Raw genomic sequence first — 27,928 nt, forward strand, 5'->3', positions numbered from 1 at the left:
TTTCGAAAGGGTGTGTTCTCTGTTCTGGTCACAATTTAGTAACTTTAGCTGTTAATCTCCTTCTGTTTTAAGGTCAGGTAATAAGAGGAATTGATTCGATTGAGGCTCCTTTGGTTAAATATGTCCATTCTCACACGTAAACATTGGCCACGTGTTTGAGGCAAATCAGCCTTAACATTAGAAAGCAGAGTTCCCTTCCAAGCCACTCACCATCCTGACTTGGAAATATATCGCCGTTCCTTCGCAGTCGCTGGGTCAAAATCCTGGAATTCCCTCCCTAACGGCATTCTGGGTCAACCCACAGCACATGGACTGCAGCGATTCAAGATGGCGGCTCATCACCACCTTCTCAAGGAGCAACTAGGGATGGGCAATAAATGCTGGCCCAGCCAGCGACACCCATGTCCCATGAATGAATAAAAAGATGGTGTGATCTCTATGTTGGTTGGCTATTGAGTGAATGTAAGACATTCAAGCCTATTCCAGAGGTTTGACACAATCTTTTCGGAAAAGGTATTACTTGACACGGCTGTCTACTCAACTGCCCTGGGAAACGTGACATTTGAAGATGATTTATATTTTTGTTATTTTCTCAGTGACAGTTATTTATTTGCTCCTGGATTGAATGGTCTGCTAATCATAATTTGTCCATGGTGGTGGGGTGGTCTGATAACAGTTTTTTATCAAAATAATGATGGCAAAACCCAGTCGCCGTTTCCTTGTGCCAGTGTGGATCTGCTGAGGTATCTGTGGGAGTACTTCAATGATATATCTATCTCATGCTGTAACATAACGGTATGCTATTATTAAAGTTATGGGTCACCTCTCTACTGAACTTTAAATTGGGACCAGCAAAAGCCTCATTGTTTTCTTCCATGGAGTTATGGTCATTTCTGATGCACTATACAAGGGATCTCCTGCGACACTCATGGGCATTGGGATCCTACATGCAGACTGACCACTGGTATTAACCTCTCTCTTTCCATTTTGCTTGGGGCGACGCGGTGGCACAGTGGTTAGCACTGCTGCCTCACCGCGCCAGGGACCAGGATTCGATTCCCGGCTTGGGTTATTGTCTGTGTGGAGTCTGCATCTTCTCCCCCCGTGGCTGCGTGGGTTTCCTCCAGTCTCCTCCCACACCTGAAAGACGTGCTAGTTAGGTGCATTGGCCATGCTAAACTCTCCCTCAGTGTACCCGAACACAGTGGACCCCAGGACATTCTTTCTTCCACCTTCTTCCGTCGGGAAAAAGACACAAAAGTTTGAGGACACGTACCAACCGACTCAAGAACAGCTTCTTCCCTGCTGCCATCAGACTTTTGAATGGACTTACCTCGCATTAAGTTGATCTTTCTCCGCACCCCACCAATGACTGTAACACCACATTCTGCACTCTCTCCTTTCCTTCTCTATGGACACTATGCTTTGTCTGTATAGCGCACAAGAAACAATACTTTCCACTGTATGTTAATACATGTGACAATAATAAATCAAATCAAATCGGCGCTGGAATTTGGTGACTAGGGGGTTTTCACAGTAACTTCATTGCAGCGTGAATGTGCAAGCCTACTTGTTTAAATTTAAAATTTACATCCTGTAAAATTACACTTGGCACATCAGATGTACAAGTTTTCAAGTATCATTTCAAACATTATACAAGTTCAAAGGTATCCCAATGCAGTCTACTTTTTTTATACAGTGTATTTACAAGCACTCATCGCAGTGGATGACTTACTCTTTCCATTTATTCGACACAAATGCCCATCAAATACTTATTTTCAGCGTGTCCATTTTTAAAGAGACAGATATGTGATAAATGCTGATCATGGAGTATCAGGCTATATCTGTGCATTTATTCTCAAGTATTTAGCGCAGTAAATTTTGTTCCACTGATAGAAATCTGCAGTCTGTCATTTAGCTGGGCTCTGAAAGTAGTCCATTTTCATCAGGCGTATCCAGAATTTTACAAATTATCGGTGATTCCACCCCCAGAATGTACTGGCAGGTTTGTAGATTGTAACTGCATGAGGGGACTCTGATTCCTTACACTTCAATTTTACCACTACTTGAATAAACTTATCTCTCATTTTTCACATTCGACCCTGTACTGTTTTAGTCGAAGTAGGGAAGGAGGTAGAAGAGGGGGAGGGGTAGCATTATTGGTCAGAGATTGTATCACAGTGTCAGAGAGGAGGTTTGATGAGGACTTATCTGTTGAGGTAGTATGGGCGGAGATTAGAAATAGGAGGGGAGAGGTCACCCTGTTGGGAGTCTTTTATAGACCTCCTAAAAGTTCTAGAGAGGTTGAGGAAAGGATTGCGGAGTCAATCCTGCTTAGGAGTGAAAGTAATAGGGCAATTGTTATGGGGGATTTTAACTTGACTAATATTGACTGGAATTGTTATAGCTCTAGCTCGTTAGAGGGGTCAGTTTTTGTTCAAAGCGTGCAGGAAGGTTTTTTGACTCAGTATGTAGACAGGCCAACTAGAGGTGAGGCTATATTGGATCTGGTGCTGGGAAATGAGCCAGACCAGGTGCTAGACTTGGAAGTTGGTGTGCATTTTGGTGATAGTGACCACAATTCGGTTACGTTCACCTTAGTGATGGAAAGGGATAGGCATGAACCTCGGGCCAGTGGTTTTAGCTGGGGGAAGGGTAATTATGAGGCTATTAGGAGAGAATTAGGAAACATAGGTTGGACTAGGAGATTACAGGGACTGGGAACGTCCGACATGTGGAGTTTTTTCAAGGAGCAGCTACTGCGAGTCTGTGATAGGTCTGTCCCTGTCAGGCAAGGAGGAATTGGTAGGGCTAGGGAACCGTGGTGCACCAAAAAAGTTTCTTTGTTGGTTAAAAAGAAAAAGGAGGCTTATGTTCGGATGAGACGTGAGCACTCGGGTAGTGCACTAGAAAGCTTTAGATTGGCTAAGAGGGAGTTGAAGAGCGAGCTTAGAAGGGCTAAAAGGGGACATGAGAAGACTTTGGCGGATAGGGTTAAAGAGAATCCTAAGGCGTTCTATAGGTATGTCAAGAACAGAAGGTTGGTTAGGGCAAGTTTAGGGCCAGTTATAGATGGCAGAGGGAAGTTATGTGTGGAACCGGAGGAGATTGGTGAAGCATTGAACCAATATTTCTCTTCGGTGTTCACGCAAGGGGGCATGAATATAGCTGAGGAGGACACTGGGTTGCAAGGGAGTAGAATAGACAGTATTACAGTTGATAAGGAGGATGTGCAGGATATTCTGGAGGGTCTGAAAATAGATAAATCCCCTGGTCCGGATGGGATTTATCCAAGGATTCTCTGGGAGGCAAGAGAAGTGATTGCAGAGCCTCTGGCTCTGATCTTCAGGTCGTCGTTGGCCTCTGGTATAGTACCAGAAGATTGGAGGTTAGCGAATGTTGTCCCATTGTTTAAGAAGGGGAACAGAGACTTCCCCGGGAATTATAGACCGGTGAGTCTCACTTCTGTTGTCGGCAAGATGTTGGAAAAAATTATAAGGGATAGGATTTATAGTTATTTGGAGAGTAATGAATTGATAGGTGATAGTCAGCATGGTTTTGTGGCAGGTAGGTCGTGCCTTACTAACCTTATTGAGTTTTTTGAGAAAGTGACCAAGGAGGTGGATGGGGGCAAGGCAGTGGACGTGGTATATACGGATTTTAGTAAGGCGTTTGATAAGGTTCACCATGGTAGGCTTCTGCAGAAAATGCAGATGTATGGGATTGGGGGTGATCTAGGAAATTGGATCAGGAATTGGCTAGCGGATAGGAAACAGAGGGTGGTGGTTGATAGTAAATATTCATCATGGAGTGCGGTTACAAGTGGTGTACCTCAGGGATCTGTTTTGGGGCCACTGCTGTTTGTAATATTTATTAATGATCTGGATGAGGGTATAGTTGGGTGGATTAGCAAATTTGCTGATGACACCAAAGTCGGTGGTGTGGTAGACAGTGAGGAAGGGTGTCGTAGTTTGCAGGAAGACTTAGACAGGTTGCAAAGTTGGGCCGAGAGGTGGCGGATGGAGTTTAATGCGGAGAAGTGTGAGGTAATTCACTTTGGTAGGAATAACAGATGTGTTGAGTATAGGGCTAACGGGAGGACTTTGAATAGTGTGGAGGAGCAGAGGGATCTAGGTGTATGTGTGCATAGATCCCTGAAAGTTTGGGAATCAAGTAGATAAGGTTGTTAAGAAGGCATATGGTGTCTTGGCGTTTATTGGTAGGGGGATTGAATTTAGGAGTCGTAGCGTTATGTTGCAACTGTACACAACTCTGGTGCGGCCGCACTTGGAGTACTGTGTGCAGTTCTGGTCCCCACATTACAGGAAGGATGTGGAGGCTTTGGAGAGGGTGCAGAGGAGGTTTACCAGGATGTTGCCTGGTATGGAGGGGAGATCCTATGAGGAGAGGCTGAGGGATTTGGGATTGTTTTCGCTGGAAAGGCGGCGGCTAAGAGGGGATCTTATTGAAACATATAAGATGATTAGAGGTTTAGATAGGGTGGATAGTGATAGCCTTTTTCCTCTGATGGAGAAATCCAGCACGAGGGGGCATGGCTTTAAATTGAGGGGGGGTAGTTATAGAACCGATGTCAGGGGTAGGTTCTTTACCCAGAGGGTGGTGAGGGATTGGAATGCCCTGCCAGCATCAGTAGTAAATGCGCCTAGTTTGGGGGCGTTTAAGAGATCCGTAGATAGGTTCATGGACGAAAAGAAATTGGTTTAGGTTGGAGGGTCACAGTTTTTTTTTTAACTGGTCGGTGCAACATCGTGGGCCGAAGGGCCTGTTCTGCGCTGTAATGTTCTATGTTCTATGTTCTATGTTTTCTGGGTTAGATCATCACTCAGATTTCCACTTCTTCGGATGGTTTTGCACCTGTTCCTCATCACCACGCTCAACATGTGGTGCCACCCTAGACAGATGCAACAGAATCCTTCAACCCCGGCCGCGGCTGGGATTCTCCAGTCCCGCTGCAGTGAATGGAGGTTTGGCTGAGCGCCAAATTCTCCGTACTCGCTGGCGGCGGGGCTGGGGCGAACAATAGAATCGTAGAATCCCTACCGGGCAGTGGACACCATTCGGCCCATCGAACCTGCACTGACAACAATCCCATCCCATCCTATCCCCATCACCAAATCAAATCACCCAACTGTAGAATAGAGCCAAGGTCATGTGTATCAGTCATCCCGTCTTTCTAGTCCAATCCAATGTTGCGAATGAAGGGTGTCTCACGCGCACCTGTGTCACCCCTTCAGCGCACAGCACTCATAGCCTAGTTGATTTAATTTGAAGGCGTGGAGGTGCCTTGAAAGTGGCGGTGGGGCGGGGTGGACTGCAGCGGCTCAAGAAGACAGCTCATCACCACCTTCTCAAGGGCAATTAGGGATGGGCAATAAATATTGGCCTCGCCAGCAATGCCCACGTCCCATGAAATGAATTAAAAAAGAGAGAAGCAGAAACTCAATTATCATGATGGGGATGGTATAGCTTTGTGTAACTGCTGTTATAGTTATGATGAGGTCAATTAAACCTTCCAATAAACTGCACCTCCTCTCCCTCCACCCCGCCCCACCCCCGATCCTTGCGCCTCCCATTGCTTTGTGAAGAACCGTGTACACTTTGAGATGAAGCGTTTGTGCCAATTTATTAGTGACAAGTCAGCTTACATTGACACTGCAATGGAGTTACCGTGAAGCTGTGTTCTGGGAAAAGCAAAACGAACCCTGCCCTTTCCAGCATTTCAGCTATTCCCGCTTCCACGGTTAACAGTAATAAAGGGGTACTTAGGATATCAATCAGCACAACTACACAAAGGCCATTTGACTGCTGAAGAATTGATTGATGGAGACGGCTTGTAATTACTGGCAGCTGCCTAACCCTCCCACTGACACTGCTATTAATGAATTAGTGGCAATCTAATTAATGATGGCCAGTATTTTATTTACTTCCCTTACGTGCTTTGCATTGTTCGGGTTCGTTATAGTCTTTTACGACAGAAAAACGATAGCCTCTCTGTAAACTGAAATGTTCCATGTTATTATACTTTCTATCTTATACAATACACACACATCTATCTCTACATTGTTCAGACATTGTACAGTTTACTACTGGAGGCTATTGTAACCCTCCTATAGATTACACACAACTTAACCATAGATCATAGAATCCCTACAGTGAAGAAAGCCATTCGGCCCATCGAGTCTACACCATCAACAATCCCACGCATGCCCTACCCACGTAACCCCACATATTTGCCCCGCTAATCCCTCTAACCTACGCATTCCGGGACACTAAGGGTCAATTTAACATGGCCAATCAACTTAACCCGCGCATCTTTGTGGGAGAAAACAGGAGCACCCGGAGGAAACCCACGCAGACACGGGGAGAACGTGCAAACTCCACCCAAGCCGGGAATCGAACTCAGGTCCCTGGAGCTGTGAGGCAGTGCCACTGTGCCACCATGCCGCCCAATGTCTGACAATCTATTGATATTCTGTAGCTCACTATAAAGGATTTTAGAAACTGTGAACACTTCGACACTTGTAGCGTAAATCAGTCGGAATCCATCCATTACTAAGCTGCAAGTAGCCGAGTGCACCAGAAATGAAAGATGACTGCATATATTGGCTGGTTCTTCAGCTGTCCCGAGAGCGCCACCCTCAGCATTGGTCACTGCTGGGATTACAGGCAGTTACATGTGAAAAAGGCAGGAGTAGGCCATTCGGCCCCTCGAGCCTGCTTCCCCATTTAATAAGAACATAACTGATTTGACTGCTATGTGAAATAATGCAAACCAGTTCTTAATTCGTCAAGTCACCACTGCTTTCTGGCTTTGTACAGTTGATAGAATTCACTTATAGAATCATAGAATCCCTACAGTGCAGAAGGAGGCCATTCAGCCCATCGAGTCTGCACTGACCACAATCCCACCCAGGCCCGATCCCCATAACCCCACATATTTACCCTGCTAATCCCCTGACTCTGGGGTCAATTTAGCATGGCCAATCCACCTAACCCACACATCTTTGCACATCTTGTCAAAATCAAATCTCCGTAGATCAATCTCTTCAAAATAAATGGGCAACATTGTGGCACAGTGGTTAGCACTGCCGCCCCACAGCTCCAGGGACCCAGGCCCACTGCATAGCCCAAAGCCCTGGAGCCAAGGAGGCAGGTCAACGATGGAGTATCGTCACCTTTCCTTGCAAGTGGCCAATGATCTCTCTAAATATGTAGGAGGGGTAGTGACCCTTCAGGTGCTCAATGTACAAGTTTAAGAGAGAGTGGCAGCTGGAGTGTCATGCTCCAAAATGGCAACCAGTTAATGTTATTTGATGTCCTAATCTGCCTGCTCTGCGTACTTCCATCTAGATGTTGGATGTGCCCATGCGAACCCCTTCACAAAGTTGGCATCCAACACGATACACAACAGAAGTGTGCATGCACTGAGCGGGCGCCATCCCGCCCCCGAGCAGCACCAAACAACAGGCCTTACAAAATGATTTGGCTTTATCTGTTGTGGGCTTTGCTGCAGGGCAAGTGAAGCATCCAACGCAATGTCATTTTTGCAAAGCTAACCGCGCATCTCCAATAGCAACGCTGCAATTCCTACCTTTGAGCTCGCACCTGCCTGTGACTGTAGCTGCAACACGTGCCAGTATAGGCCAGTAGGCCCTGATAGCCTCCCCGATACTTTGAACAGCCAATGTTGGTCCACTGTGACTCCACCTAGTCCCTTATCTATCCTGCCCCATTGACCTTTGAGCAAGCCGCACACACTGGAATGGCATCAATAACCAACTAACATTGGCTCACTCTGCCTTTCCAATACTAGTCAATAGGTAGCAGATTTTGTGATATGTGGCCCTGGTGCCAACCGAGACAAATGCAACCAGAATCCTCCAACCTCGTCCATGGCTGGGATTCTCCAGACCCGCTGCAGTGAATGGATGTTTGACTGAGCGCCAAATTCTCTGTACTCGCTGGCGGCGGGGGTTGGGCGAACAATAGAATCATAGAATCCCGACAGTGCAGAGGAGATCATTCGGCCCATCGAACCTGCACTGACAACAATCCCATCCTAACCCCGTAACCCCATGTATTTACCCTGTTAATCCTCCTGACACTAAAGGGGCAATTTAGCAATGGCCAATCCTAACCTGCACATCTTTGGACTGTGGGAGAAAACCAAAAGAAACTCACGCAGATACAGGGAGAACGTGCAGACTCCGTACAGACAGTGACCCAAGGCCGGAATTGAGCCCGGGTTCCTGACGCTGTGAGGCAGTAGTGCTAACCACTGAATCCTGCCCATGACCTAACTCTGCATGAACCCAGGGTTAAAATATGGAATATATAAAATGATTCATATTATTGCCCATCCCTAATTATCTTTGAATTCAGTGACTTGCTAGGCCATTTCAGAGGGGAAATTAAGAGTTACCCACATTGCTGTGGGGTCTAGAGTCATGTGTAGATCAGACTGGATAAGGATGGCAGATTCCCTTCCCTAAAGGACATTAGTGAACCAAATTAGTTTTTGTGATGATCAACAATGGTTTTATGGTCATCATCAGACTTTTAATTCCAGATTTTGTTTGACTGAATTCAAATTCCACCATCTGCCTTTATTTTATTCAGTTATAAAACATGGGCACTGCTGGCTGGCCAGCAATTATTACCCATCCCTAGTTGCCCATGAAACCATTGCCAATTGTCGGAAAAACCCATCTGGTTCACTAGCGTCCTTTAGGGAAGGAAATCTGCCATCCTTACCTGCTCTGGCCTACATGTGACTCCAGAGCCACAGCAATGTGGTTGGCTCTCAACTCTCCTCTGAAATGGTCGAGTCAAAATCCTGGGATTCCCTCCCTAACAGCATTGTGGGTCAACTCACAGCACGTGGACTGGGCGGCACGGTGGCCCAGTGATTAACACTGCCGCCTCACAGCGCCAGGGACCCGAACTCAATTCCGGCCTCCACACCATCTGTGTGGAGTTTGCACTTTCTCCCTGTGTCTGCGCGGCTTTCCTCCGGGTGCTCTGGTTTCCTCCCACAAAGATGTGCGGGATAGGTTGATTGGCCATGCTAAATTGACTCCAGTGTCAGGGGGATTAGCAGGGTAAATGTGTGGGGCTACGGGAATGGGGCCTGGGTGGGATTGTGGTCGGTGTAGACTCGATGGGCCGAATGGCCTCCTTCCGCACTGTAGAGATTCTATGATTTTTTTTTCTACTCTATGACTGCAGCGTTTCAGGAAGGCAGCTCATCACCACTTTCTCAAGTCTCAAGAACATCTTCTTCCCTGCTATCATCAGACATTTGAATGATCCATATCAAGTTATTTTTCTCTACACCCTAGCTGTGACACTACATTCTGCACTCTCTCCTTTCCTTCTCTATGAACGGTATGCTTTGTCTGTATAGCGCGCAAGAAACAATACTTTTCACTGTATGTCAATACATGTGACAATAATAAATCAAATCAAGAGCAACTAAGGATGGGCAACAAATGCTGGCCAGCCAGCGACGCCCTTGACCCACGAATGAACAAAAGAAATAATGGCATTGGGACAACAATAAACAGCAATTCAATCACTCATCAATTAGTCCATTGGTCCAAATCATCCCAGTATTTCGATCACTGTCATGCATAGTCTATAGGTTTTGAGTAATTTCCTCAATAATGCATCCATTATTAAACACTTTGTTATTCTCATCAGCACAACAATGAATTTTTAACATATATCCTGGAAATGATGGATTATGTTTCACGGACATTTTGTTTTGTGTCAATCAGTATCAATGTAATATTGTTCAATTCACTGCTGTATGGGCACAGTAGAAATTGGTGCGCACTTGATCCAGTTTACTTCAGGCATAAAATAGGTGCAATTTATACCAATTTATTCAGTCACGTTTCAGGCAATCCAGTCACACGTCTAAAATGTTTAAAGTAGGGACCTAACGCCTATTAAAAGACTCCTTTTGAAAATTTGTCAATTGCCAAAGGACTTTCGAGTAATTAATTTTGCTTTAAACGTCTCAGAACATGCTGGAGGTATTTAATAGATCAAAGAAGGTGGGAAGAATTTTACAGGGCCCCATTCCGAAAACCCGTCGGTGGAGGAACCCTTCTGGCCACCCTTCCACCTGCCCCAACCTGTCCCAATCTTATGGGCAACGCGCCAGCCCGAGGGTGACCCCTTCTGGGCCCTTCTGCCCATCACTGCTGTGACATCCCCCTCCCCAACCCACCTCATTTACCTCCATCCTGACTTTGACACAACCACTCCTCAGTGTCTCCAAATCTCACATTGAGTCAATCTTGCAAGATCCCCTCTTTTAGAGGTAGAAGCTTTGATATCCATTGATTTAGTTAAACATATGAATTAGGAAGAGGAGTAGGCCATTCAGCCCCTCGAGCCTGCTGTGCCATTCGCTAAGATCATGGCTCATCTTATCGTGACCTCAACCCCACATTCCTACCTACCCCCCAATAACGTTTGGCTCCCTTGTTAGCCAAGATTCTATTACCCTCTGTCTTAAAAGCATTCCGGCGTTGGACTGGGGCAGACACAGTAAGAAGTCTCGCAAGACCAGGTTATAGTCCAACAGGTTTATTTGGAATCACAAGCTTTCGGAGCGCTGCTCCTTCATCGGGTGAGTGAGGACTCATCTGATGAAGGAACAGTGCTCCGAAAGCTCGTGATTCCAAATAAACCTGTTGAACTTTAACCTGGTGTTGTGAAACTTCTTACTAAAAAACATTCAGTGACCTTGCCTCCACCTCTTGGGGGAAGAGAGTTCCAGAGACTCAAGACCCAACGAGGGAAAAAATTCCTCCCACCTCCATCCCGAAGGAGAGATCCAAGGTGGCGCCGGAGCTTGACGACTTCTTGCAAGCTGTGCCCAGCATAGCCTCTAATTCTATCTTTTACCCTCGTCTATGCTTTTAAAACTCTAACTCTTTTAATCTCTGTAGCAATGCTTTCATTCAATCTCTTACAGATTTGGCAATCCTTCGGACCCGGCAGACTTTTGAATGGGCCTACGTCATATTAAGCTGATCTTTCTCTACACGCTAGCGATTTGATTTGATTTAATAATTGCTGTCGTATGTATTAGTATATAATGAAAATTATTATTTCTTGCACGCTATACGGACAAAGCATACTGTTCATAGAGAAGGAAAGGAGAGGGTGCAGAATGTAGTGTTACAGTCATAGCTAGGGTGTAGAGAGAGATCACCTTAATATAAGGTAGATCCATTCAAAAGTCTGACAGCAGCAGGGAAGAAGCTGTTCTTGAGTCGGTTGGTACGTGACCTCAGACTTTTGTATCTTTTTCCCAACGGAAGAAGGTGGAAGAGAGAATGTCCAGGGTGTGTGGGGTCCTTAATTATGCTGGCTGCTTTGCTGAGGCAGCGGGTAGTGTAGACAGAGTCAATGGATGGGAGGCTGGTTTGAGTGATGGACTGGGCTTCGTTCACGACCCTTTGTAGTTCCTTGCGGTCTTGGGCAGAGCAGGAGCCATACCAAGCTGTGATACAACCAGAAAGAATGCGTTCTATGGTGCATCTGTAAAAGATGGTGAGAGTCGTAGCGGACATGCCAAATTTCCTTCGCCTCCTGGTTCTCATGTCCTGAGCTGCTCACCCTGATTAGAAGATGTTGCAGATGTAAATTATAGGGCGCGGGGTTATAATGATTGGGAACGAGTGAACCAAAATACAGAGAGGAAATGAAATGTCAAATGTAAGGGAAGAGATTTCACTTTTAAATTCAGAAAGATTACATCGACTAACTTGTCACACGGTACAAAGTAGAAAAGTAGAGCTATGACTGTAACACTACATTCTGCACCCTCTCCTTTCCTTCTCTATGAACGGTATGCTTTGTCTGTATAGCATGCAAGGAACAATACTTTTCAATGTATATTAATACATGTGACAATAATAAATCAAATCAAATCCACTCCCCCCCCAACTCTCAAATTGTGTCCCCTCATTCCCATCCCTCCCACGACATCCCCTCCACATCCACCTTACCAAGTCTTGTTCAGGACCCCACATGCCTCAACAAGACAACCCCTCAATCCTCCAAAAGACAGAGGCCCAACTGGTCCAATTTGTTTCCTGGTTAGATAACCCCTCAAGGCAGTGTGGCCTTCAGGCAGGGTGTGACAAGTTAGTCGATGTAACCTTTCTGAAATTAAAAGTAAAATCTCTCCTTTTACGTTTACCATTTCATTTCCTTTCTGTATTTTGGTCCACTCTTTCCCAATCATTATATCCCCGCACCCTATAATTTACGTCTACAATATCTTCCAAACAGGGTAAACAGCTCGGTACATAGGAACCAGGCTGCAGAAGCCAGGAGTGAGGCCTAGTTATTAAGAGGAATTGCAAACCAGCCAGACTACGAGCTGTTCTGTTCCGTGAATTGGAATGCCGGACTGAGCTATGTGCTTGAGAGAGGGATAGTCCATTATGATCTAGACATTCATCATGGCCTGCTCAGACAATTCCAGATGACCACACTAACAAAACATGCTTCTCTCCTCTATTTCAGTCCCGCGAAGAGTCGCATCGAATAAGAAAAAGTTCTTGAGGAAACCGGATGCAAAGTCCATTCTGGTGAGCTTTCAGTGGATGTTTCTTACTATTTTGGCCGTGTTTTAAAGGTGATCTTGATAAACTTAAGAGGGCTGGGGTTGAGAGTTCATTGTTGGAGAGTGGGCTGATTCTTCTCCCCGCAAAGGCAGCCATACCTAGTGTGGTAATGTACCTTTAAGGAGTAGCAGCACATGGTCACTTTAAGGGAAGTGTTTCATATGATCCAGCCTCACTTGGGTCTGGAGCACGTGACACACTTCCCTTAAAGTGACGGTGTGCTGCTCTCCCTTAAAGGCATATTGCAACATTTCAGTCCTAATCTGCACTCTTTACAAGACCCTCTTTACATCAGCCCTCGATTGTCCAAGACCTCCAAGTCATTCCTGAGATGAGTGCAGTGTTAGTTCAACATGAATGTCTTATTAACCCAAAAACCCTTTTTTACTTTGTCTCTATTCATGATAAATTTTATGCTACAAAGCTGAAGGCCACACTGCCTTGAGGGGTTATCTAACCAGGAAACAAATTGGACTAGTTGGGCCTCTGTCTTTTGGAGGATTGAGGGGTTGTCTTGTTGAGGCATGTAGGGTCCTGAACAAGACTCGGTGGGGTGGATACGCAACTTTGTCTTATTAGAATCAGAAGTCTTTAATTCATATTTGGCTGGAGGAGAGGTTGGAGAAACTTGGTATGTTCTCACTGGGAGCGACGGAGATTGAGGGTTGACCTGATAGAGGTTCACAAGATTGAGTGGCATGGACAGAGTGGATAGTCAGATGCTCTTTCCTAGGGTAGAATAGTCAAGTACGCGGGGACATAGGTTGAAGGTGCGTGGGGAAAAGTTTAGAGGAGATGTGCGAGGCAAGTTTTTTTACACAGAGGGTGGTGAATGTCTGGAACGCGCTGCCCGGGGAGGCGGTGGGCGCAGGTACGTTGCGCAGGGGCAACTAGATGAATACATGAATAGGATGGGGACAGAAGGATACAGACTCCGTAAGTGCATCCAGTTTTAGTTTAGGCAGGCATCATGATCAGTGCAGGTTTGGAGGGCCGAAGGGCCTGTTCCTGTACTGTGCAGCTCTTTGTTCCTTGGTTGATAGAGCCAGAAAATATAAATATGAGGGTAACAGTTTCTTCCAAATCTTTTTAAAGCTAAAATATTGCAGTGAAATTTCAGCAAGTATCTATAACGCTGGCTCACTGGATCAGATAGAAGAAATTTACTGAAGCCTGTTAAATTCCATAGCTGTATATGGTGGGGGGATAAAAAGTGGCTTGTCTTTTACCTTCAGCAAGTTTATTCTACACCCAGTTCAGTAGAGATACAAACCCCTTTATGGTTAACTCTACTCCAACAGTTCCAGCTGTGTCCGTTTATACGCATTTGGGAATTGAGCCAATAGCCATTACCTGCCTTAATAAAGCAATTAGCTTAACAAGGTAATTGCTAAAACATGCACTTGCTGATACACCGACTGAGGACATTTGGAATTTGAGATTAATCCCTGGGACACGGCAATGAAAAAACCCGAGGGGGAATATGTAAAAAAAAAGTGATGCTTTTTTATTCATTTCCTTTGGCAACATCTGAAAAGTAAAGTTTATTAGTCACAAGTAGGCTTACATTAACACTGCAATGAAGTTACTGTGAAAATCCCCCAGTCGCCATGCTCCAAAGCCTGCTCGCATACGCTGAGGGAGAATTTAGCACGGCCAATGCACCTAACCCGCACGTCTTTCAGACTGTGGGAGGAAACCGGAGCACCCGGAGGAAACCCACGCAGACACAGGAAGAACGTGCAGACTCTGCACAGACAGTGACCCAAGCTAGGAATCGAATCTGGGTCCCTGGCGCCGTGAGGCAGCAGTGCTAACCACTGTGCCACCCCTTTTATTAGTTATTAGAATATTAGAGATAGTGAGGGAGGGGAGGGGGTGGCCAGGTGGTGGGGGGGGGGAGTGTTTGTGTGGAGTTTACACATTCTCCCCTGTCTGCGTGGGTTTCCTCTGGGTGCTCCGGTTTCCTCCCACAGTCCAAAGATGTGCAGGTTAGTTGAATTGGCCATGCTAAATTGCCCCTTAGTGTCCTAAGATGTGTAGGTTAGGTGGATTGGCCATGCTAAATTGCTTCCTAGCGTCCAAAGATGTGCAGGTTAGGTGGATTGGCCATGCTAAATTGCTCCTTAGTGTCCTAAGATGTGTAGGTTAGGTAGACTAGCCATGCTAAATTGTCCCTGAGTGTCCAAAGATGTGCAGGTTAGGTGGATTGGCCATGATAAATTGCCCCTTAGTGTCCAAAGAAATGCAGGTTAGGTGGATTGGCCATGCTACATTTCTCCTTAGTGTCCAAAGATGTGTAGACTAGGTGAATTGGCCATGCTAAATTGCCCCTTGGTGTCCAAAGACATGTAGGTTACATGGATTGGCCATGGTAAATTGCCCCTTAGTGTCAGGGAGATTAGCAGGATAAATATGTGAGGTTACGGGGATAGGGCCTGTGGCGGGGGGGGGATTGCTGTCGGTGTAGGCTCGATGGGCCGAACGGCCTCCTTCTGCACTGTGGGGATTCTATGCGTGCTGGTTGATTGGAAAGAGGCAGTTGAGAGCAGGAAGCAAGGCAGCCCCCAGAGTTGGCAGCCCCGTGGGTTGCTTGCATTTCATCCTGATCTCTTTTGCTTGTATTTGAATTATTGTGTGCATTTTGTTCTGTCAATATCTGCCACTCTCTACGCAGTATATATATTTTTTAGATATTTAGATTGTTGAAGCAAGCAGTGGGTAGACACAGAATCCGGGCTGCTACCGCTCCGTGTACAATTTACTCATCATAAGCTTGCTAATTTTATTGTGTCGTTATTGCTTTCCAAGATCCAATTATTTATTTAGCGTTCTTTGGCTCTATTGAATTATAGTTACGATCAGGCCATCATAAAAATGTATGAAAACCACATATCAACCACACACGCAGGGGTGACCTATATTCTGGAACGCAGAATTGTTTTTCATATCCACTCATAATAAAATAAGGAATAAATAGATAATCTGCAATAGAACACAATGCAATTTTATGATAATTCAATCTACACCGTGAGAATGTGATTTCATACCTTGATGTGCTAAAATTTGCATGAGTTGGGGTTTACTGGGACTATTTTAAGAGCTGCAGCATAGGTCCAGAAAGAAAAAACTTAGCGTGGTGGAATCAGAATAAAATAAACAGTAATTAAGTGAGAGCAGGATTGAGCACACATATTCGGCATAGCGGGTGAAGAAGCATGTTTAACTTGGATCACATCGCCAGCACAAAATGGCCAATGTATCACAACTGCTGCTTCTCCGATGTTCAGTATCAGGGAAAATGCGAGAACCTATTTATAAAATCCCTACAGCGCAGAAGGAGGCCATTCAGCCGATCGAGCCTGCACCAACAACAGGCCCTATCGCCATAACCCCATGTATTTACCCTGCTAATCCCCCTGACACTAAGGGACAATTTCGAATCCCTACAGTGCAGAAGAAGGCCATTTGGCCCCATCAGGCCTGCGCCGACAAAAGGCCTTATCGCCGTAGCCCCAGGGGCAGAACGGTGGCACAGTGGTTAGCACTGCTGCCTCACAGCGCCAGGGACCCGGGTTCGATTCCCGGCTCGGGTGTCTGTGTGGAGTCTGCACATTCTCCCCGTGTCTGCGTGGGTTTCCTCCGGGTGCTCCGATTTCCTCCCACAGTCCGAAAGACGTGCTGGCTAAGCGCATTGGCTATGGTAAATTCTCCCTCAGTGTACCCGAACAATCGCCGGCGTGTGGCGACTAGGGGATTTTCACAGTAACTTCATTGCAGTGTTAATGTAAGCCTACTTGTGACACTGACAAATAAACTTCAAACAAAGGAAAGAGATGTTTGGAAGGATTGATACCAGCATAAAGGATTATATTTCCCTTGTCATCTGCAGCTTTCCACACCTTGAAGTTAGATTGCTCCAATATAGCTCCGTTAGTGAAAGATATCAAGGAGTGAGATCTTGGACTCTGTCGAAGTGAATAGGATTTGAGTGAGGGTTTCCATTGACATTTTTAATGGCGTATTTTAACTGAGTTGGATGCTACCACTTTGTACAGGACTAGCCAATGGTGTTGGGCATAGTCCCGTAGGCCTATTTCAGACAGTTCAACGGTAAATATTTATCAGCTACGAGAAACAATATACACAGGTACAGTGTAAGTCCAAATTAAAACCTGTCTCCATGCTTGCTTCGACACACAGCTCTGTCCAACGCTACACTGCCCCCTTAAGTATAGGTCATATGTTCTCTTATATCACTGTGTGGGCGGTACTATACTCCGTCCCACGTTAATCCTTTATGTGTCAGACCCTGATACAAACGCGGGCAATTGGGACTAACTCAGTGGTTAAAACATAAAGGGCAGCATGGACAAGTTGGGGCCGAAGGTCCTGTTTCCATGCTGTAAACCTCTACGACTCTATAACCGACACACACCTCATTGCTTTGGCACGCAATGGTTCTCAGTCACTTCTAACCTTTACCGAGATGTGGCGAGCCTGTACTTACGCCTGGTGTGATCCAGGATACTGACCTCTTGGGCGGAATCTGCCCATCCCGCCCGCCACAGGAATCGTAGAGGGCAGGGGGGGGCGCACGCCATGCAAAGGTCCATTGACCTTGGGCGGGATTTTCCGGTCTTGGGGTGAGCCTGCCCCTTGAGTAATTGATCAAGACTACTCCGAGATGCATCTATCTTGTCGAGCAGCTATGAGTGGGACCGAAGATCAGAAATGGAGGTTTGATTTGATTTGATTATTGTCACATGTATTAGTATACAGCAAAAAATATTGTTTCTTGCGCAATATAAAGACAAAGCATACCGTTCATAGAGAAGGAAAGGAGAGAGTGCAGAATGTAGTGTTACAGTCATAGCTAGATTGTAGAGAAAGATCAACTTAATACGAGGTAGTCTGATGGCAGCAGGGAAGAAGCTGTTCTTGAGTCGTGATCTCAGATTTTTATATCTTTTTCCTAAAGGAAGAAGGTGGAAGAGAGAATATCCGGGGTGCATAGGGTCCTTAATTATGTTGGCTGTTTTTCCAAGGCAGCAGGAAGTGTAGACAGAGTCAGTGAATGGGAGGCTGGTTTGAGTGATGGACTGGGCTTTGTTCACGACCTTTTTTGGTTCCTTGTGGTTTTGGACAGAGCAGGAGCCATACCAAGCTGTGATACAACTGGGAAAGAATGCTTTCTATGGTGCATCTGTAAAGATTGGTGAGAGTCTTGGCAGACCTGCCAAATTTCCTTAGTCTTCTGAGGAAGTAGAGCTATGAATGAAACATTACATTCTGCACCCTCTCCTTTCCTTCACTTTGTAGTTTTTTGCAGTCTTGGACAGAGCAGGAGCCATAGCAAGCTGTGATACAACCAGAAAGAATGCTTCCTATGGTGCATCTGTAGGCGTTGGCGAGAGCCGTAGCGAACATGCCAAATTTCCATAGTCTTCTGAGAAAGTAGAGGTGTTGGCGGGCTTTCTTAACTATAGTGTTTGCATGGAGGGAAATAGTGATTAAAGTCAGACTACAAGTTTAACTAAAACCTTGGGATCAATAAAAACAGAACCATGCATTCTTCAGTTCTACTAGTCACAGGTCAGTTTGCGCTCCTCAATATAGGGCGGCACGGTGGCACAGTGGTTAGCACTACTGTCTCACAGCACCAGGGATCTGGGTTTGATTCCTGGCCTTGGGTCACCGTCTGTGTGGAGTTTGGACATTCTCCCTGTGTCTGCGTGGGTTTCCTCCGGGTGCTCCAGTTTCCTCCCACATGCCAAAGATGGGTTAGATTGATTGGCCATTGCTAAATTGCCCCTTAGTATCAGGGGGGACTAGCGAGGGTAAATACATGAGGTTATGGGATAGGATCTGGGTAGGATTGTTGTTGGTGCAGTCTCGATGGGCCTAATGGCCTCCTCCGGCATTTTAGGGATTGTATGATTTCTTGCAGTGCCCGTTATGGGACTAATCCAGGATTCTAAGCACAATAATTATGGACGCAATGGGATCGTGATTAACCAGCGATTGTGAGATGATGAGTTAAGTTCTATCCGATTCCCCAAATGGCAAATGATGCAAGATCAATTTTTAATTTGAAATCTGAGATTGTTAGGTTTTGCTAACCACGGGGCGTTAAGGTTTATGGAGCAAAGATGGCGTCCGAGCAGCTATGATCTGACTGAATTGGGGAACAGGCTAAATGGCCACCTCCTATATCCTGCTGCATCCTTTCAAATTCCTTGTCACTATCTGCAACTCCGCCAATTTTTGAGTCATCCGCAGATCAGACCACCTAATTCTTCCTCCAGATCATTTATGTATATTACAAACAACAAATGTCCCACACTAATCCCTGCCGGATCTGCCAAGTATTTCCAATACTTTGTGTTTTTAGTTGTTTTCCCGCATCCCGCAGTATTTAGTTTAAAGAGCATTTGTGGTCCATCGTGGAATTTTCAGATATTAATTTCAGTTGCTTTGGGTAGGTGGGGATTGAAAAGAATCCAGGTCATATTTTCCGAGCATTGCTTTTTAATTATCACAGTCGACTCAAAAGCGTGGATGGCATTTATTAAAAAAAAATTAAAGTTAAAATGCTTCAGTATATTTTCCCACTCACCCAAACACACAGCTGTACCCAAATCATTCTGATGGTACCTTTTGCTTTCTTTTGGCTTGACATTCTCTACCCTGTGATAGAACACTGAGATCATTAAACCAAATTGCCACACTCATTTTTCATCAGCTCATAAGATATAGGAGCAGAATTAGGCCATTCGGCCCATCGAGTCTGCTCTGCCATGGCTGATATGCTCCCCTTACCCATTTTCCTGCCTTCTCCCCATAACCTTTCAACCCATCACCAATTAAAAATCTGTCTAACTCCTCCTTAATTTACTCACTGTCCCAGCATCCACCGCACTTTGGGGTAGCAAATTCCACAGATTCACAACCCTTTGGGAGAAGTAGTTTCTCCTCAACTCTGTTTTAAATTTGCTAGCCTTTATCCTCAGACTATGACCTCTCGTCCTAGAATGCTCCACAAGAGGAAGCATCCGCTCCACGTCGGCTTTATCCATACCTTTTATCATCTTGTGTACCTCAATTTAATCTCCTCTCATTCCAGAGAATATAGGCCTAAACTGGAAAGAAACATAATGTCAAGTCTGGGTTCAGAGTGAAGAAAAGCAACAACCTGGACTTACATGATGCTTTCTAAGGTTGTAAAACATCCTCTAGCTAGGTCAACATTTATTGCCCACCCCTAATTGCCTTGAGAAGGTGGTGCCAAGCCACCGCCTTGAACCATTGCAGTCCATGTGGTGTAGGCACGCCCATCGTGCTGTTAGAGAGGGCACCAACAACACTGAAGAAGCTGGACACCACCCAGGGACGAAGCAACCTGCTTGCTTGCTATCCCTTCCACAAACATTCACTTCCCCCACCATTGAGGCGCAGTGACAGCAGTGTGTACCATCTGCAAGATGCACTGCAGGAATTCACCTAAGTTCTTTAGGGAGATGCCAATCAAGTGGGGCTGCTTTGTCCTGGATGGTGTCACACCCCTCGAGTGTTGTTGGAGCTGCACCCACCCGGACAAGTGTCGACTATTCCATCACACCCCTGACTTGTGCCTTGTAGATGGTGGACAGACTTTGGGGAGCTAGGAGGTGAGTTACTTGCAGTATTCCAATCCCCTTAAATGCTCTGGTAGCCATGGTATTTATATGGTGAGTCTAGTTCAGTTTCTAGTCAATGGTAACCCCATTGATCCCACAATCTTGCCTTGGCTGGTTGTTTAATCTGTTAGACTTGCAATGGGATTGGAACTGCTAACAAAGCATGTCATTAACAAACACTCTAATTACTTAAATCATCTCCGGGTCTTCACAACGTATTATTAGGATCGTTTGCGCTGAGATAGGGCTTTTTTATTGTGATGAGAAGTATGTGAGTTGAAAGGAAATATTACATCTGGTGAACCTTCTTCCCAGGTGCAATTTCAAATACTATTTGTCGACATTTCTCTGTGCATGTTGGTCCATGTGCATGGTTTCAGAGCAGACACTTTGACAATTAGTACCCATGGGCTATTTGACTGTGCAGGCATCACAGTTTCACCTGATGACAGATTTTTATCTTGTGCAACAGTGGAAATATATCAGCTGTCCGACCTTAATGTCTAGTGTCTTTGAATCAAAATCTACCCCATGCGCTCAAGGTAAAAGTCACTGGGGAGTGTCAGGGAGCAGGAACCCTAGCTGATTATTGGTGTCAGTTTAGCTCAGGTCGCTGGTTCATGATGCAGAGCGACGCCAACAGCGTGGGTTCGATTCCTGCACCGGCTGAGGTTATTCATGAAGGCCCCGCCTTCTCAACCTTGCCCCTCGCCTGAGGTGTGGTGATCCTCAGGTTAAATCACCACCAGTCAGCTCTCTCCCCCCTCAAAGCGGGAAGCAGCCCCTGGGACTGTGGTGACATAACATTTATTCCCCTCTGTATCCCAGGAATGCTGAGGCCAAATTGTGGCTCTACCAATGCTCTGGCTGAGATCGGCAAACTCTGTTCAGACCAGAGATCGAAGCTAGTTCTTCTGGTGGCTCAGAGATGTACATCTTTCTAGTTCAGCCACTGTGTGCAAAACGTCCACTTGTACCATTGGCATATTCCAATCTCATTGAATACTTAAAGGCCTGGATAGAGTGGACGTGGGGAAGATGTTTCCATTAGTGGGAGAGACTGGGATCCGAGGGCACAGCCTCAGAGTAAAGGGACAACCCTTTAGAACCGAGACGAGGAGGAATTTCTTCAGCCAGAGAGTGGTGAATCTGTGGAATTCATTGCCACTGAGGAGGCCAGGTCATTGAGTGTATTTAAGACAGAGATTGATAGGTTCTTGATTGGTAAGGGGACCAAAGGTTACAGGGAAAAGGCGAGAGAACGGGGTTGAGAAGCTTAACAGCCCTGATCGAATAGCAGAGCAGATGCAATGGGCCGAATGGCCTATTTCTGCTCCGATATCTTATGGTCTTGTGTATGTGTGAATTTAACACAATTCCCAGCTATCTAAATGCACTTTAAAATATTGGCCATAAGAGTGCTGAATGTTTACCAATAATTGTTACCAGCTTCAGATCTTCCAGCACAGAAGGAGGCCAATGGGCCCATCATTCCTGTGCTAGCTCTTTGAAAGAGCTAGCAAACTAACTCCCACTCCCTTCCTCTCTCTCCAGAGGAAACATTTTTTTCTCCCACCTACTCTCTCAAAACTTGCCATCATTTTGAACACATCGATTAAGCTTCCCCGCTCTGGCCACAGCTTTTCTAGGCGCTCTCACAACCTGAAGTCCTTCGTCCTTCGTAGGCACACTCTCGAGGGCCTTGACATCCTCCCTAAAATGAAGTGCTTCGGACTGAAGATAATACTCCAGCTGAGGCTAAACTGAGAACTTAGAAATGTTTAGCATAACGTCCGTAGCCTGTGCCTCTACTGCTAAAGGCAAGGCTTCTGTAAGTGGGTGGCACAGTGGTTAGTGCTGCTGCCTCGCAGTGCCAAGGTCCCGGGTTCAATTCCGGCCTCGGGTCACTGTCTGTGTGGAATTTGCACGTTCTCCCTGGGTGGGATCGTTGTCTGCTTCCAGGCAGACTCGATGGGCCGAGTGGCCTTTTTCTGCACTGTAGGGACTCTATGGTTCTATGATTTACCGTCTTATTAACGTTTGATTTGATTTATTATTGTCACATGTATTGGGATACAGTGAAAAGTATTGTTTCTTGCGCGCTATACAGACAAAGCATACCGTTCATAGAGAAGGAAAGGAGAGGGTGCAGAATGCAGTGTTACAGTCATAGCTAGGGTGTGGAGAAAGATCAGCTTAATATACGATAGGACAATTCAGAAGTCTGATGGCAGCAGGGAAGAAGCTGCTCTTGAGTCGGTTGGTACGTTATCTCAAACTTTTGTACCTTTTTCCCGGTGGAAGAGAGAATACCCGGGGTGCGTGGGGTCCTTAATTATGCTGGCTGCTTTTCCAAGGCAGCAGGAAGTATAGATGGAGTCAATGGATGAGAGGCTGGTTTGCGTGATGGACTGGGCTTCATTCACGACCCTTTATAGCTTTTTGCGGTCTTGGGCAGAGCAGGAGCCCATACCAAGCTGTGATACATCCAGAAAGAATGCTTTCTCTGGTGCATCTGTATAAATTGGGGAGAGTATGAGCAGTTACCCTTTGAAAGTTGTGACTGAATCTGCTTCCAGGCAGTGCATTCCAGATTGTAACAGCTCGCTAAATGTTTGTCGCCCCCGGCTTATTTGTCAACGATTGAAGCCTCTTTTTAAAAAATTGTTTTAGGTCTTTAGTAATGATGTCTCTCTCTCTCTCTCTCTCTCAGCCTAGAATTGTGGAAGACAGTCTGACGTATGCTGAGCTGGAACTTGTGCCAACACAGCCAAGTGCTCCAAGCAATCCCACAACTCCGAGCTCCCAGGCTCCCACTACGGTCTATGCCAAGATCCTGTTCTCCACAAACCAAGGTCAATGAACGCCAACTGGAAGAGCTTCAGGAAACGCACACTTAACACTGACAGAACCCGACTTAATGAGGGATGGAGCACATTAAGCAATGTGCATATTTGTGTGGCTTCAGCGAGACCGATGAGGCCTCGCTGTGATTTTCCCCAGGCCTGTTGAAGGACTTGTTCGTAAACCTGTACGGCGCGGGCAGCCGGAGACCGCGGTGGTAAAGGCGATTGGATGATCTTATCCACACTCTCAAGCAACATCAGTCCAAACTCCCACACTACGCAAGCGGAGAGACTCAGCCTGTCCACACTGGGGAATTTTCTCCATCGCTGCCCCCAGATAGGGGATGGGTGCTCAGCTCTCGAGCTTTCTCCATCAAACTGTGTCTTCTAGCACCCGGTTACGCTAAGATCAATTTTAGGCAAATTAAGGCCTGGGGCCTAGGACATCTTCCCACGTCACTGAAAGCCCTAGGGAAGAGAAATCAGGATGCATGCGCATTTGTGAGAGCGGGTGAAATAATTTAATGGCTGGATACTTATAATAAGGTTTGAATTATTGGTCTTTTGTGAGGAAAAATTAATTATTTTCTGTTTCAGAGTGCGAGTTCGAGTGGGTGAACAAATAGGCAAGCGAGCATGAATGCAAGTGTGTGCGCGTGTCTCTATACATATCTGTCTTAAATTTTGCTTGATAATGTTCCTATGATGTTTTACTATATAATGACACTCTATATGTGTGTAGGTGGGGGATGAGTTGGGTGGATAAATGGAAGGCTATTTTTCTTTTCTATTCTTCCATGGGATGTAGGCATTGCTGGCAAGGCCAGCATTTATTGCCCATCCTTGAATACCCTTGAGAAGGTGGTAGTGAGCCACCTTCTTGAACCACTGTAGTCCATCTTTTTGTTCTGTCATGGGATGTGCGCATCGCTGGCAAGGCCAGCATTTATTGTGAATCCCAACTGCCCGTCAACTGAGTGGATTGCTAGGCCATTTCAGAGGGCAGCTAAGAGTCAAGCATCGCATGTAGGCCAGACCAGGTAAAGACGGCAGATTTCCTTCCCTAAGGGACATCAGTGACCCAGATGGGTTTTTACAACAATCAATTATTGTTGCCATGGTCACTGAGACGAGTTTTATATTCCAGATTTGTTCATTTACTTTAAATCCCACCAGCTGCTGTAGTGGGATTCGAACACATGTCCCCGGGGCATTAGCCTGGACCTGTGAATGGAGCCAATACCATTCCATCACTGTTAGGAAGGGCATTCCAGCACTTTGACCCAGTGACACTGAAGGAATGGCCATAGAGGACAATGTGTGGCTTGGAGGGGAACTTGCAGGTTACCAGGTATCTGCTGCTCTTGTCCTTCTAGATAGAAGTGGTTGTGGGTTTGGGAGGCGCTGCCTAAGGATCCTAGGTGAGTTCCTGCAGTGCATCTTGTAGATGGTGCTGTTACTGTGCGTTAATAATGGAGTGAGTAGATGTTTGTGGATGTGGTGCCAATCAAGCGGGCTGCTTTCTCCTGGATGGTGTTGAGCTTCTTGAGTGTTGTTGGAGCTGCACCCATCCAGGCAAGTGGGGAATATTCCATCACACTCCTGGCTTGTGCCTTGTAGATGGTGGATAGGCTCTAGGAGATCAGGGGGTGAGTAGCTCCTATGCAGGCTCAGTAACACACCACAGACCACCATAGGCCATTCGGCCCATCGAGTCTGCACCAACCACAATCCCACCCCAGGCCCTATCCCCACGACCCCACACATTTACCCCGCTAATCCCTCTAAATGTACACATCCTGGGATACTATGGGCAATTTAGCATGGCTAATCAACCTAACCCACACATCTTTCAGTCTGTGGGAGGAAACCGGAGCACCCGGAGGAAACCCACGCAGACACGGGGAGAATGTGCAGACTCCGCACAGACAGTGACCCAAGCTGGGAATCGAACCCAGGTACCTTGGAGTGTGAGGCAGCAGCGCTAACCACTGTGACACCGTGCCGCCCACAAGCAGATGCTGCCGCCACGCTGTCAAGGAACTTGGCAGCTCCCGGTCGGGGAATTGAACCTTGGTCTCCCGTGTGATAGGCGGGGATACTAACCACTATACTAACGAGGAAATGTGTTGCTGAATGATTCAAAGTGATATTGGTTACAGTGGTTACGTTTCAGCTGTCATTAAACCAAACTTGCCAAAAGCTGAACATTCGCATCAACTTGCAAAAGCAACACCATCCTGCGATTTGTAGATCGCTATGATCTCCATATGACGTCTTCCTCATCCTGCCCGGGTACCATGGCGTCGGTCAGAGGCGGACTTACACTTTTGGGGGCTCTTTTTCTGGGGAGCCCCTTGATGTCATGCCCTATCCCCCCCCCCCCACTCCCCCCGGTGACGTGGTGGCCCACTCACCAGTGCAGGCCTTGTCCTCGCCTGCCCAGCCCTCCTGGCCCAGGGGTCGAGTTGCCACGGTAGCTGCTCCCCTCCATGACCTAAGCTCTCGGGTGTTGCTGAGGGCTGATTGGCTGCCTGGCTGCAGCTGGCTATCTGGTCTCAGGTCCAGTCGCCCCACTGCTCCCGAGAACCAAGCTCTGATTGGTGCTCTCACAGCCACCTCTCAGTATGGCTGGGGCCCCCACTCTGCAGTGCTGTGCGTTTCATTGTACGCCTGCCTCAATGCAGCAAATAGTTCCTCAATGTTTTCTGTGATTGGAGGATTTCCTCATCATTAATTGGCAAGAGAGCCAATGTAGGGGTTTATTAGGATTTTTTTCACCAGTACCTGGGCCACAACACTGAATCCTCAAACCTACAATCCTGTCAAAGTGCCTCTCCAACCTGGAGTATTGGGATCACATTTTTAAAAATTCATTCATGGGACATGGGCGTCACTGGCTGGGCCAGCATTTATTACCCATTCCTAGTTGCGCTTGGAGGGCAGTTAAGAGTCAACTACACTGCTGTGGCTCTGGAGTCACATGTAGGCCAGACCAGGTAAAGGACGCAGATTTCCTGCCCCAAAGGACATTCGTGAACCAGATGGGTTTTTCCAACAATGGTTTCATGGTCGTCAGTAGGTTCTTAATTCTAGATGTCTTTTATTGAATTCAAATTCTACCATCTGCCGTGGCGGGATTCGAACCCGGGTCCCCAGAACATTAGCTGAGTTTCTGGATTAATAGTTTAGCGATGATACCACTAGGCCATCACCTCCCATTTGTCCTCCAACACCAGGGCAACAAAACATTTCTTTTACTCTTCCATGGGATGTAGTTGTCACTGGCAAGGTTCAGCATTTGTGTCCCTTCTTAATTTTTATTCCATTCCTGAAGTTACTAAACCAATGTTCAGAGTGGACCAGGCAAACACAGATCCATTCCTTACTTGCTCCAAAAACCAAATTCAAATCCAATCGATTCCAATTCACGATCCCCACAAAGGAGACGAACAAGATCCAAGCTGACACTATAAGGTCTTGCACCCCCATGGCCTTGAAGTGAGTGGCTTCCTAGGGCCATTGCAGAGGGCAGCCAGAAGCCAACCACATTGCTGTGGGCCTGGAGTCACATGTAGGTCAGACCTCGTCAGGACTGTAGATATCCTTCACCTGGCAAATGGCACGTTGGCCTTCAAGAGGATTTGAGTATAGGAATAGGGATGTTTTACTGCAATTGTACAGGGCGTTGGTGAGGCCACGCCTGGAGTATTGTGTGCAGTTTTAGTGTCCTTAGCTGAGGAAGAATGTCCTTGCTATAGAGGGAGTGCAGCGAAGGTTTACCAGGCTGATTTCTGGGGTGGTTGGTCTGTCATATGAGGACAGACTAGGATTCTTTTCCTTGGAGTTTAGAAGAGTGAGAGGGGAACTCATAGAAACTTATAAAATTTTAACGGGGTTAGACAGGGTAGATTCAGAAAGAATGTTCGCAATGGTGGGGGGGAGTCCAGAACTAGGCTTGTTTGAGGATAAGGAGTAAACCTTTTACAACTGAGGGGAAATTTCTTCACCCAGAGGGTGGTGAATGTGTGGAATTCACTACCACAGAAAGTAGTTGAGGCCAAAATGTTCAGTGATTTCAAGAAGAAATTAGATATAGCTCTTCAGGCTAAAGGGATCATAGAGTACTACAGTGCACAAGGAGGCCATTCGGCCCATCAAGTCTGCACCGACCACTATCCCACTCAGGTCCTATCCCCATGCATTTACCCTAGCTAGTTCCCCTGACACTAAGGGCAATTTAGCATGGCCAATCCACCTAACCCGCACACCTTTGGACTGTGGGAAGAAACCGGAGGAAACCCACGCAAACACGGGGAGAATGTGCAAACTACACACAGACAGTGACCCAAGCCGGGAATCGAACCCGGGTCCCCGGCGCTGTGCCACCATGCCGCCCTAAAATTCCATCATCTGCCGTGGCAGGTTCGAACTTGGAATATTAGCTGAGTTTCTGGATTAATAGTCCAGCAATAATACCACTCGGCCATCGCCTCCCCACAAGGGACATGAGGGGAAGGAGGGATCAGGATATTGAATTTGATGATCAGCCATGATCAAAATGAATGGCGGAGCAGATTCGAAGGGCCTCCTCCTGCTTCTAGTTTCTATGTTTCTTCCCTAAAGGGCATTGGTGCACCAGACGGGTTTTTACAACAATCAATGAGCAATTTCATGGTCACTATTATTGGGACCAGCTTTACATTTCCAGATTGTTTCTGCCTCTTTC

At 46.4% G+C, this 27,928-nt stretch overlaps 1 protein-coding gene across 2 annotated transcripts in view; it reads left to right on the top strand.

Annotated features, from left to right (window-relative positions):
* vstm4a (V-set and transmembrane domain containing 4a) overlaps nucleotides 1-25,405 on the top strand; it is a 67,871-nt gene extending 42,466 nt beyond the window's left edge. For both annotated transcript variants that reach the window (XM_078199317.1, XM_078199316.1), the window contains 2 exons: nucleotides 12,574-12,638; nucleotides 23,067-25,405. In XM_078199317.1, coding sequence (XP_078055443.1) covers nucleotides 12,574-12,638; nucleotides 23,067-23,216 — 215 coding nt within the window. In that variant the 3' untranslated portion in view covers nucleotides 23,217-25,405. The remainder of the gene's footprint in view (nucleotides 1-12,573; nucleotides 12,639-23,066) is intronic.
* Nucleotides 25,406-27,928: the final 2,523 nt, after the last annotated feature.

This window comes from Mustelus asterias, chromosome 28 (assembly GCF_964213995.1).
Source record: "Mustelus asterias chromosome 28, sMusAst1.hap1.1, whole genome shotgun sequence".
Classification (NCBI taxonomy): domain Eukaryota; kingdom Metazoa; phylum Chordata; class Chondrichthyes; order Carcharhiniformes; family Triakidae; genus Mustelus; species Mustelus asterias.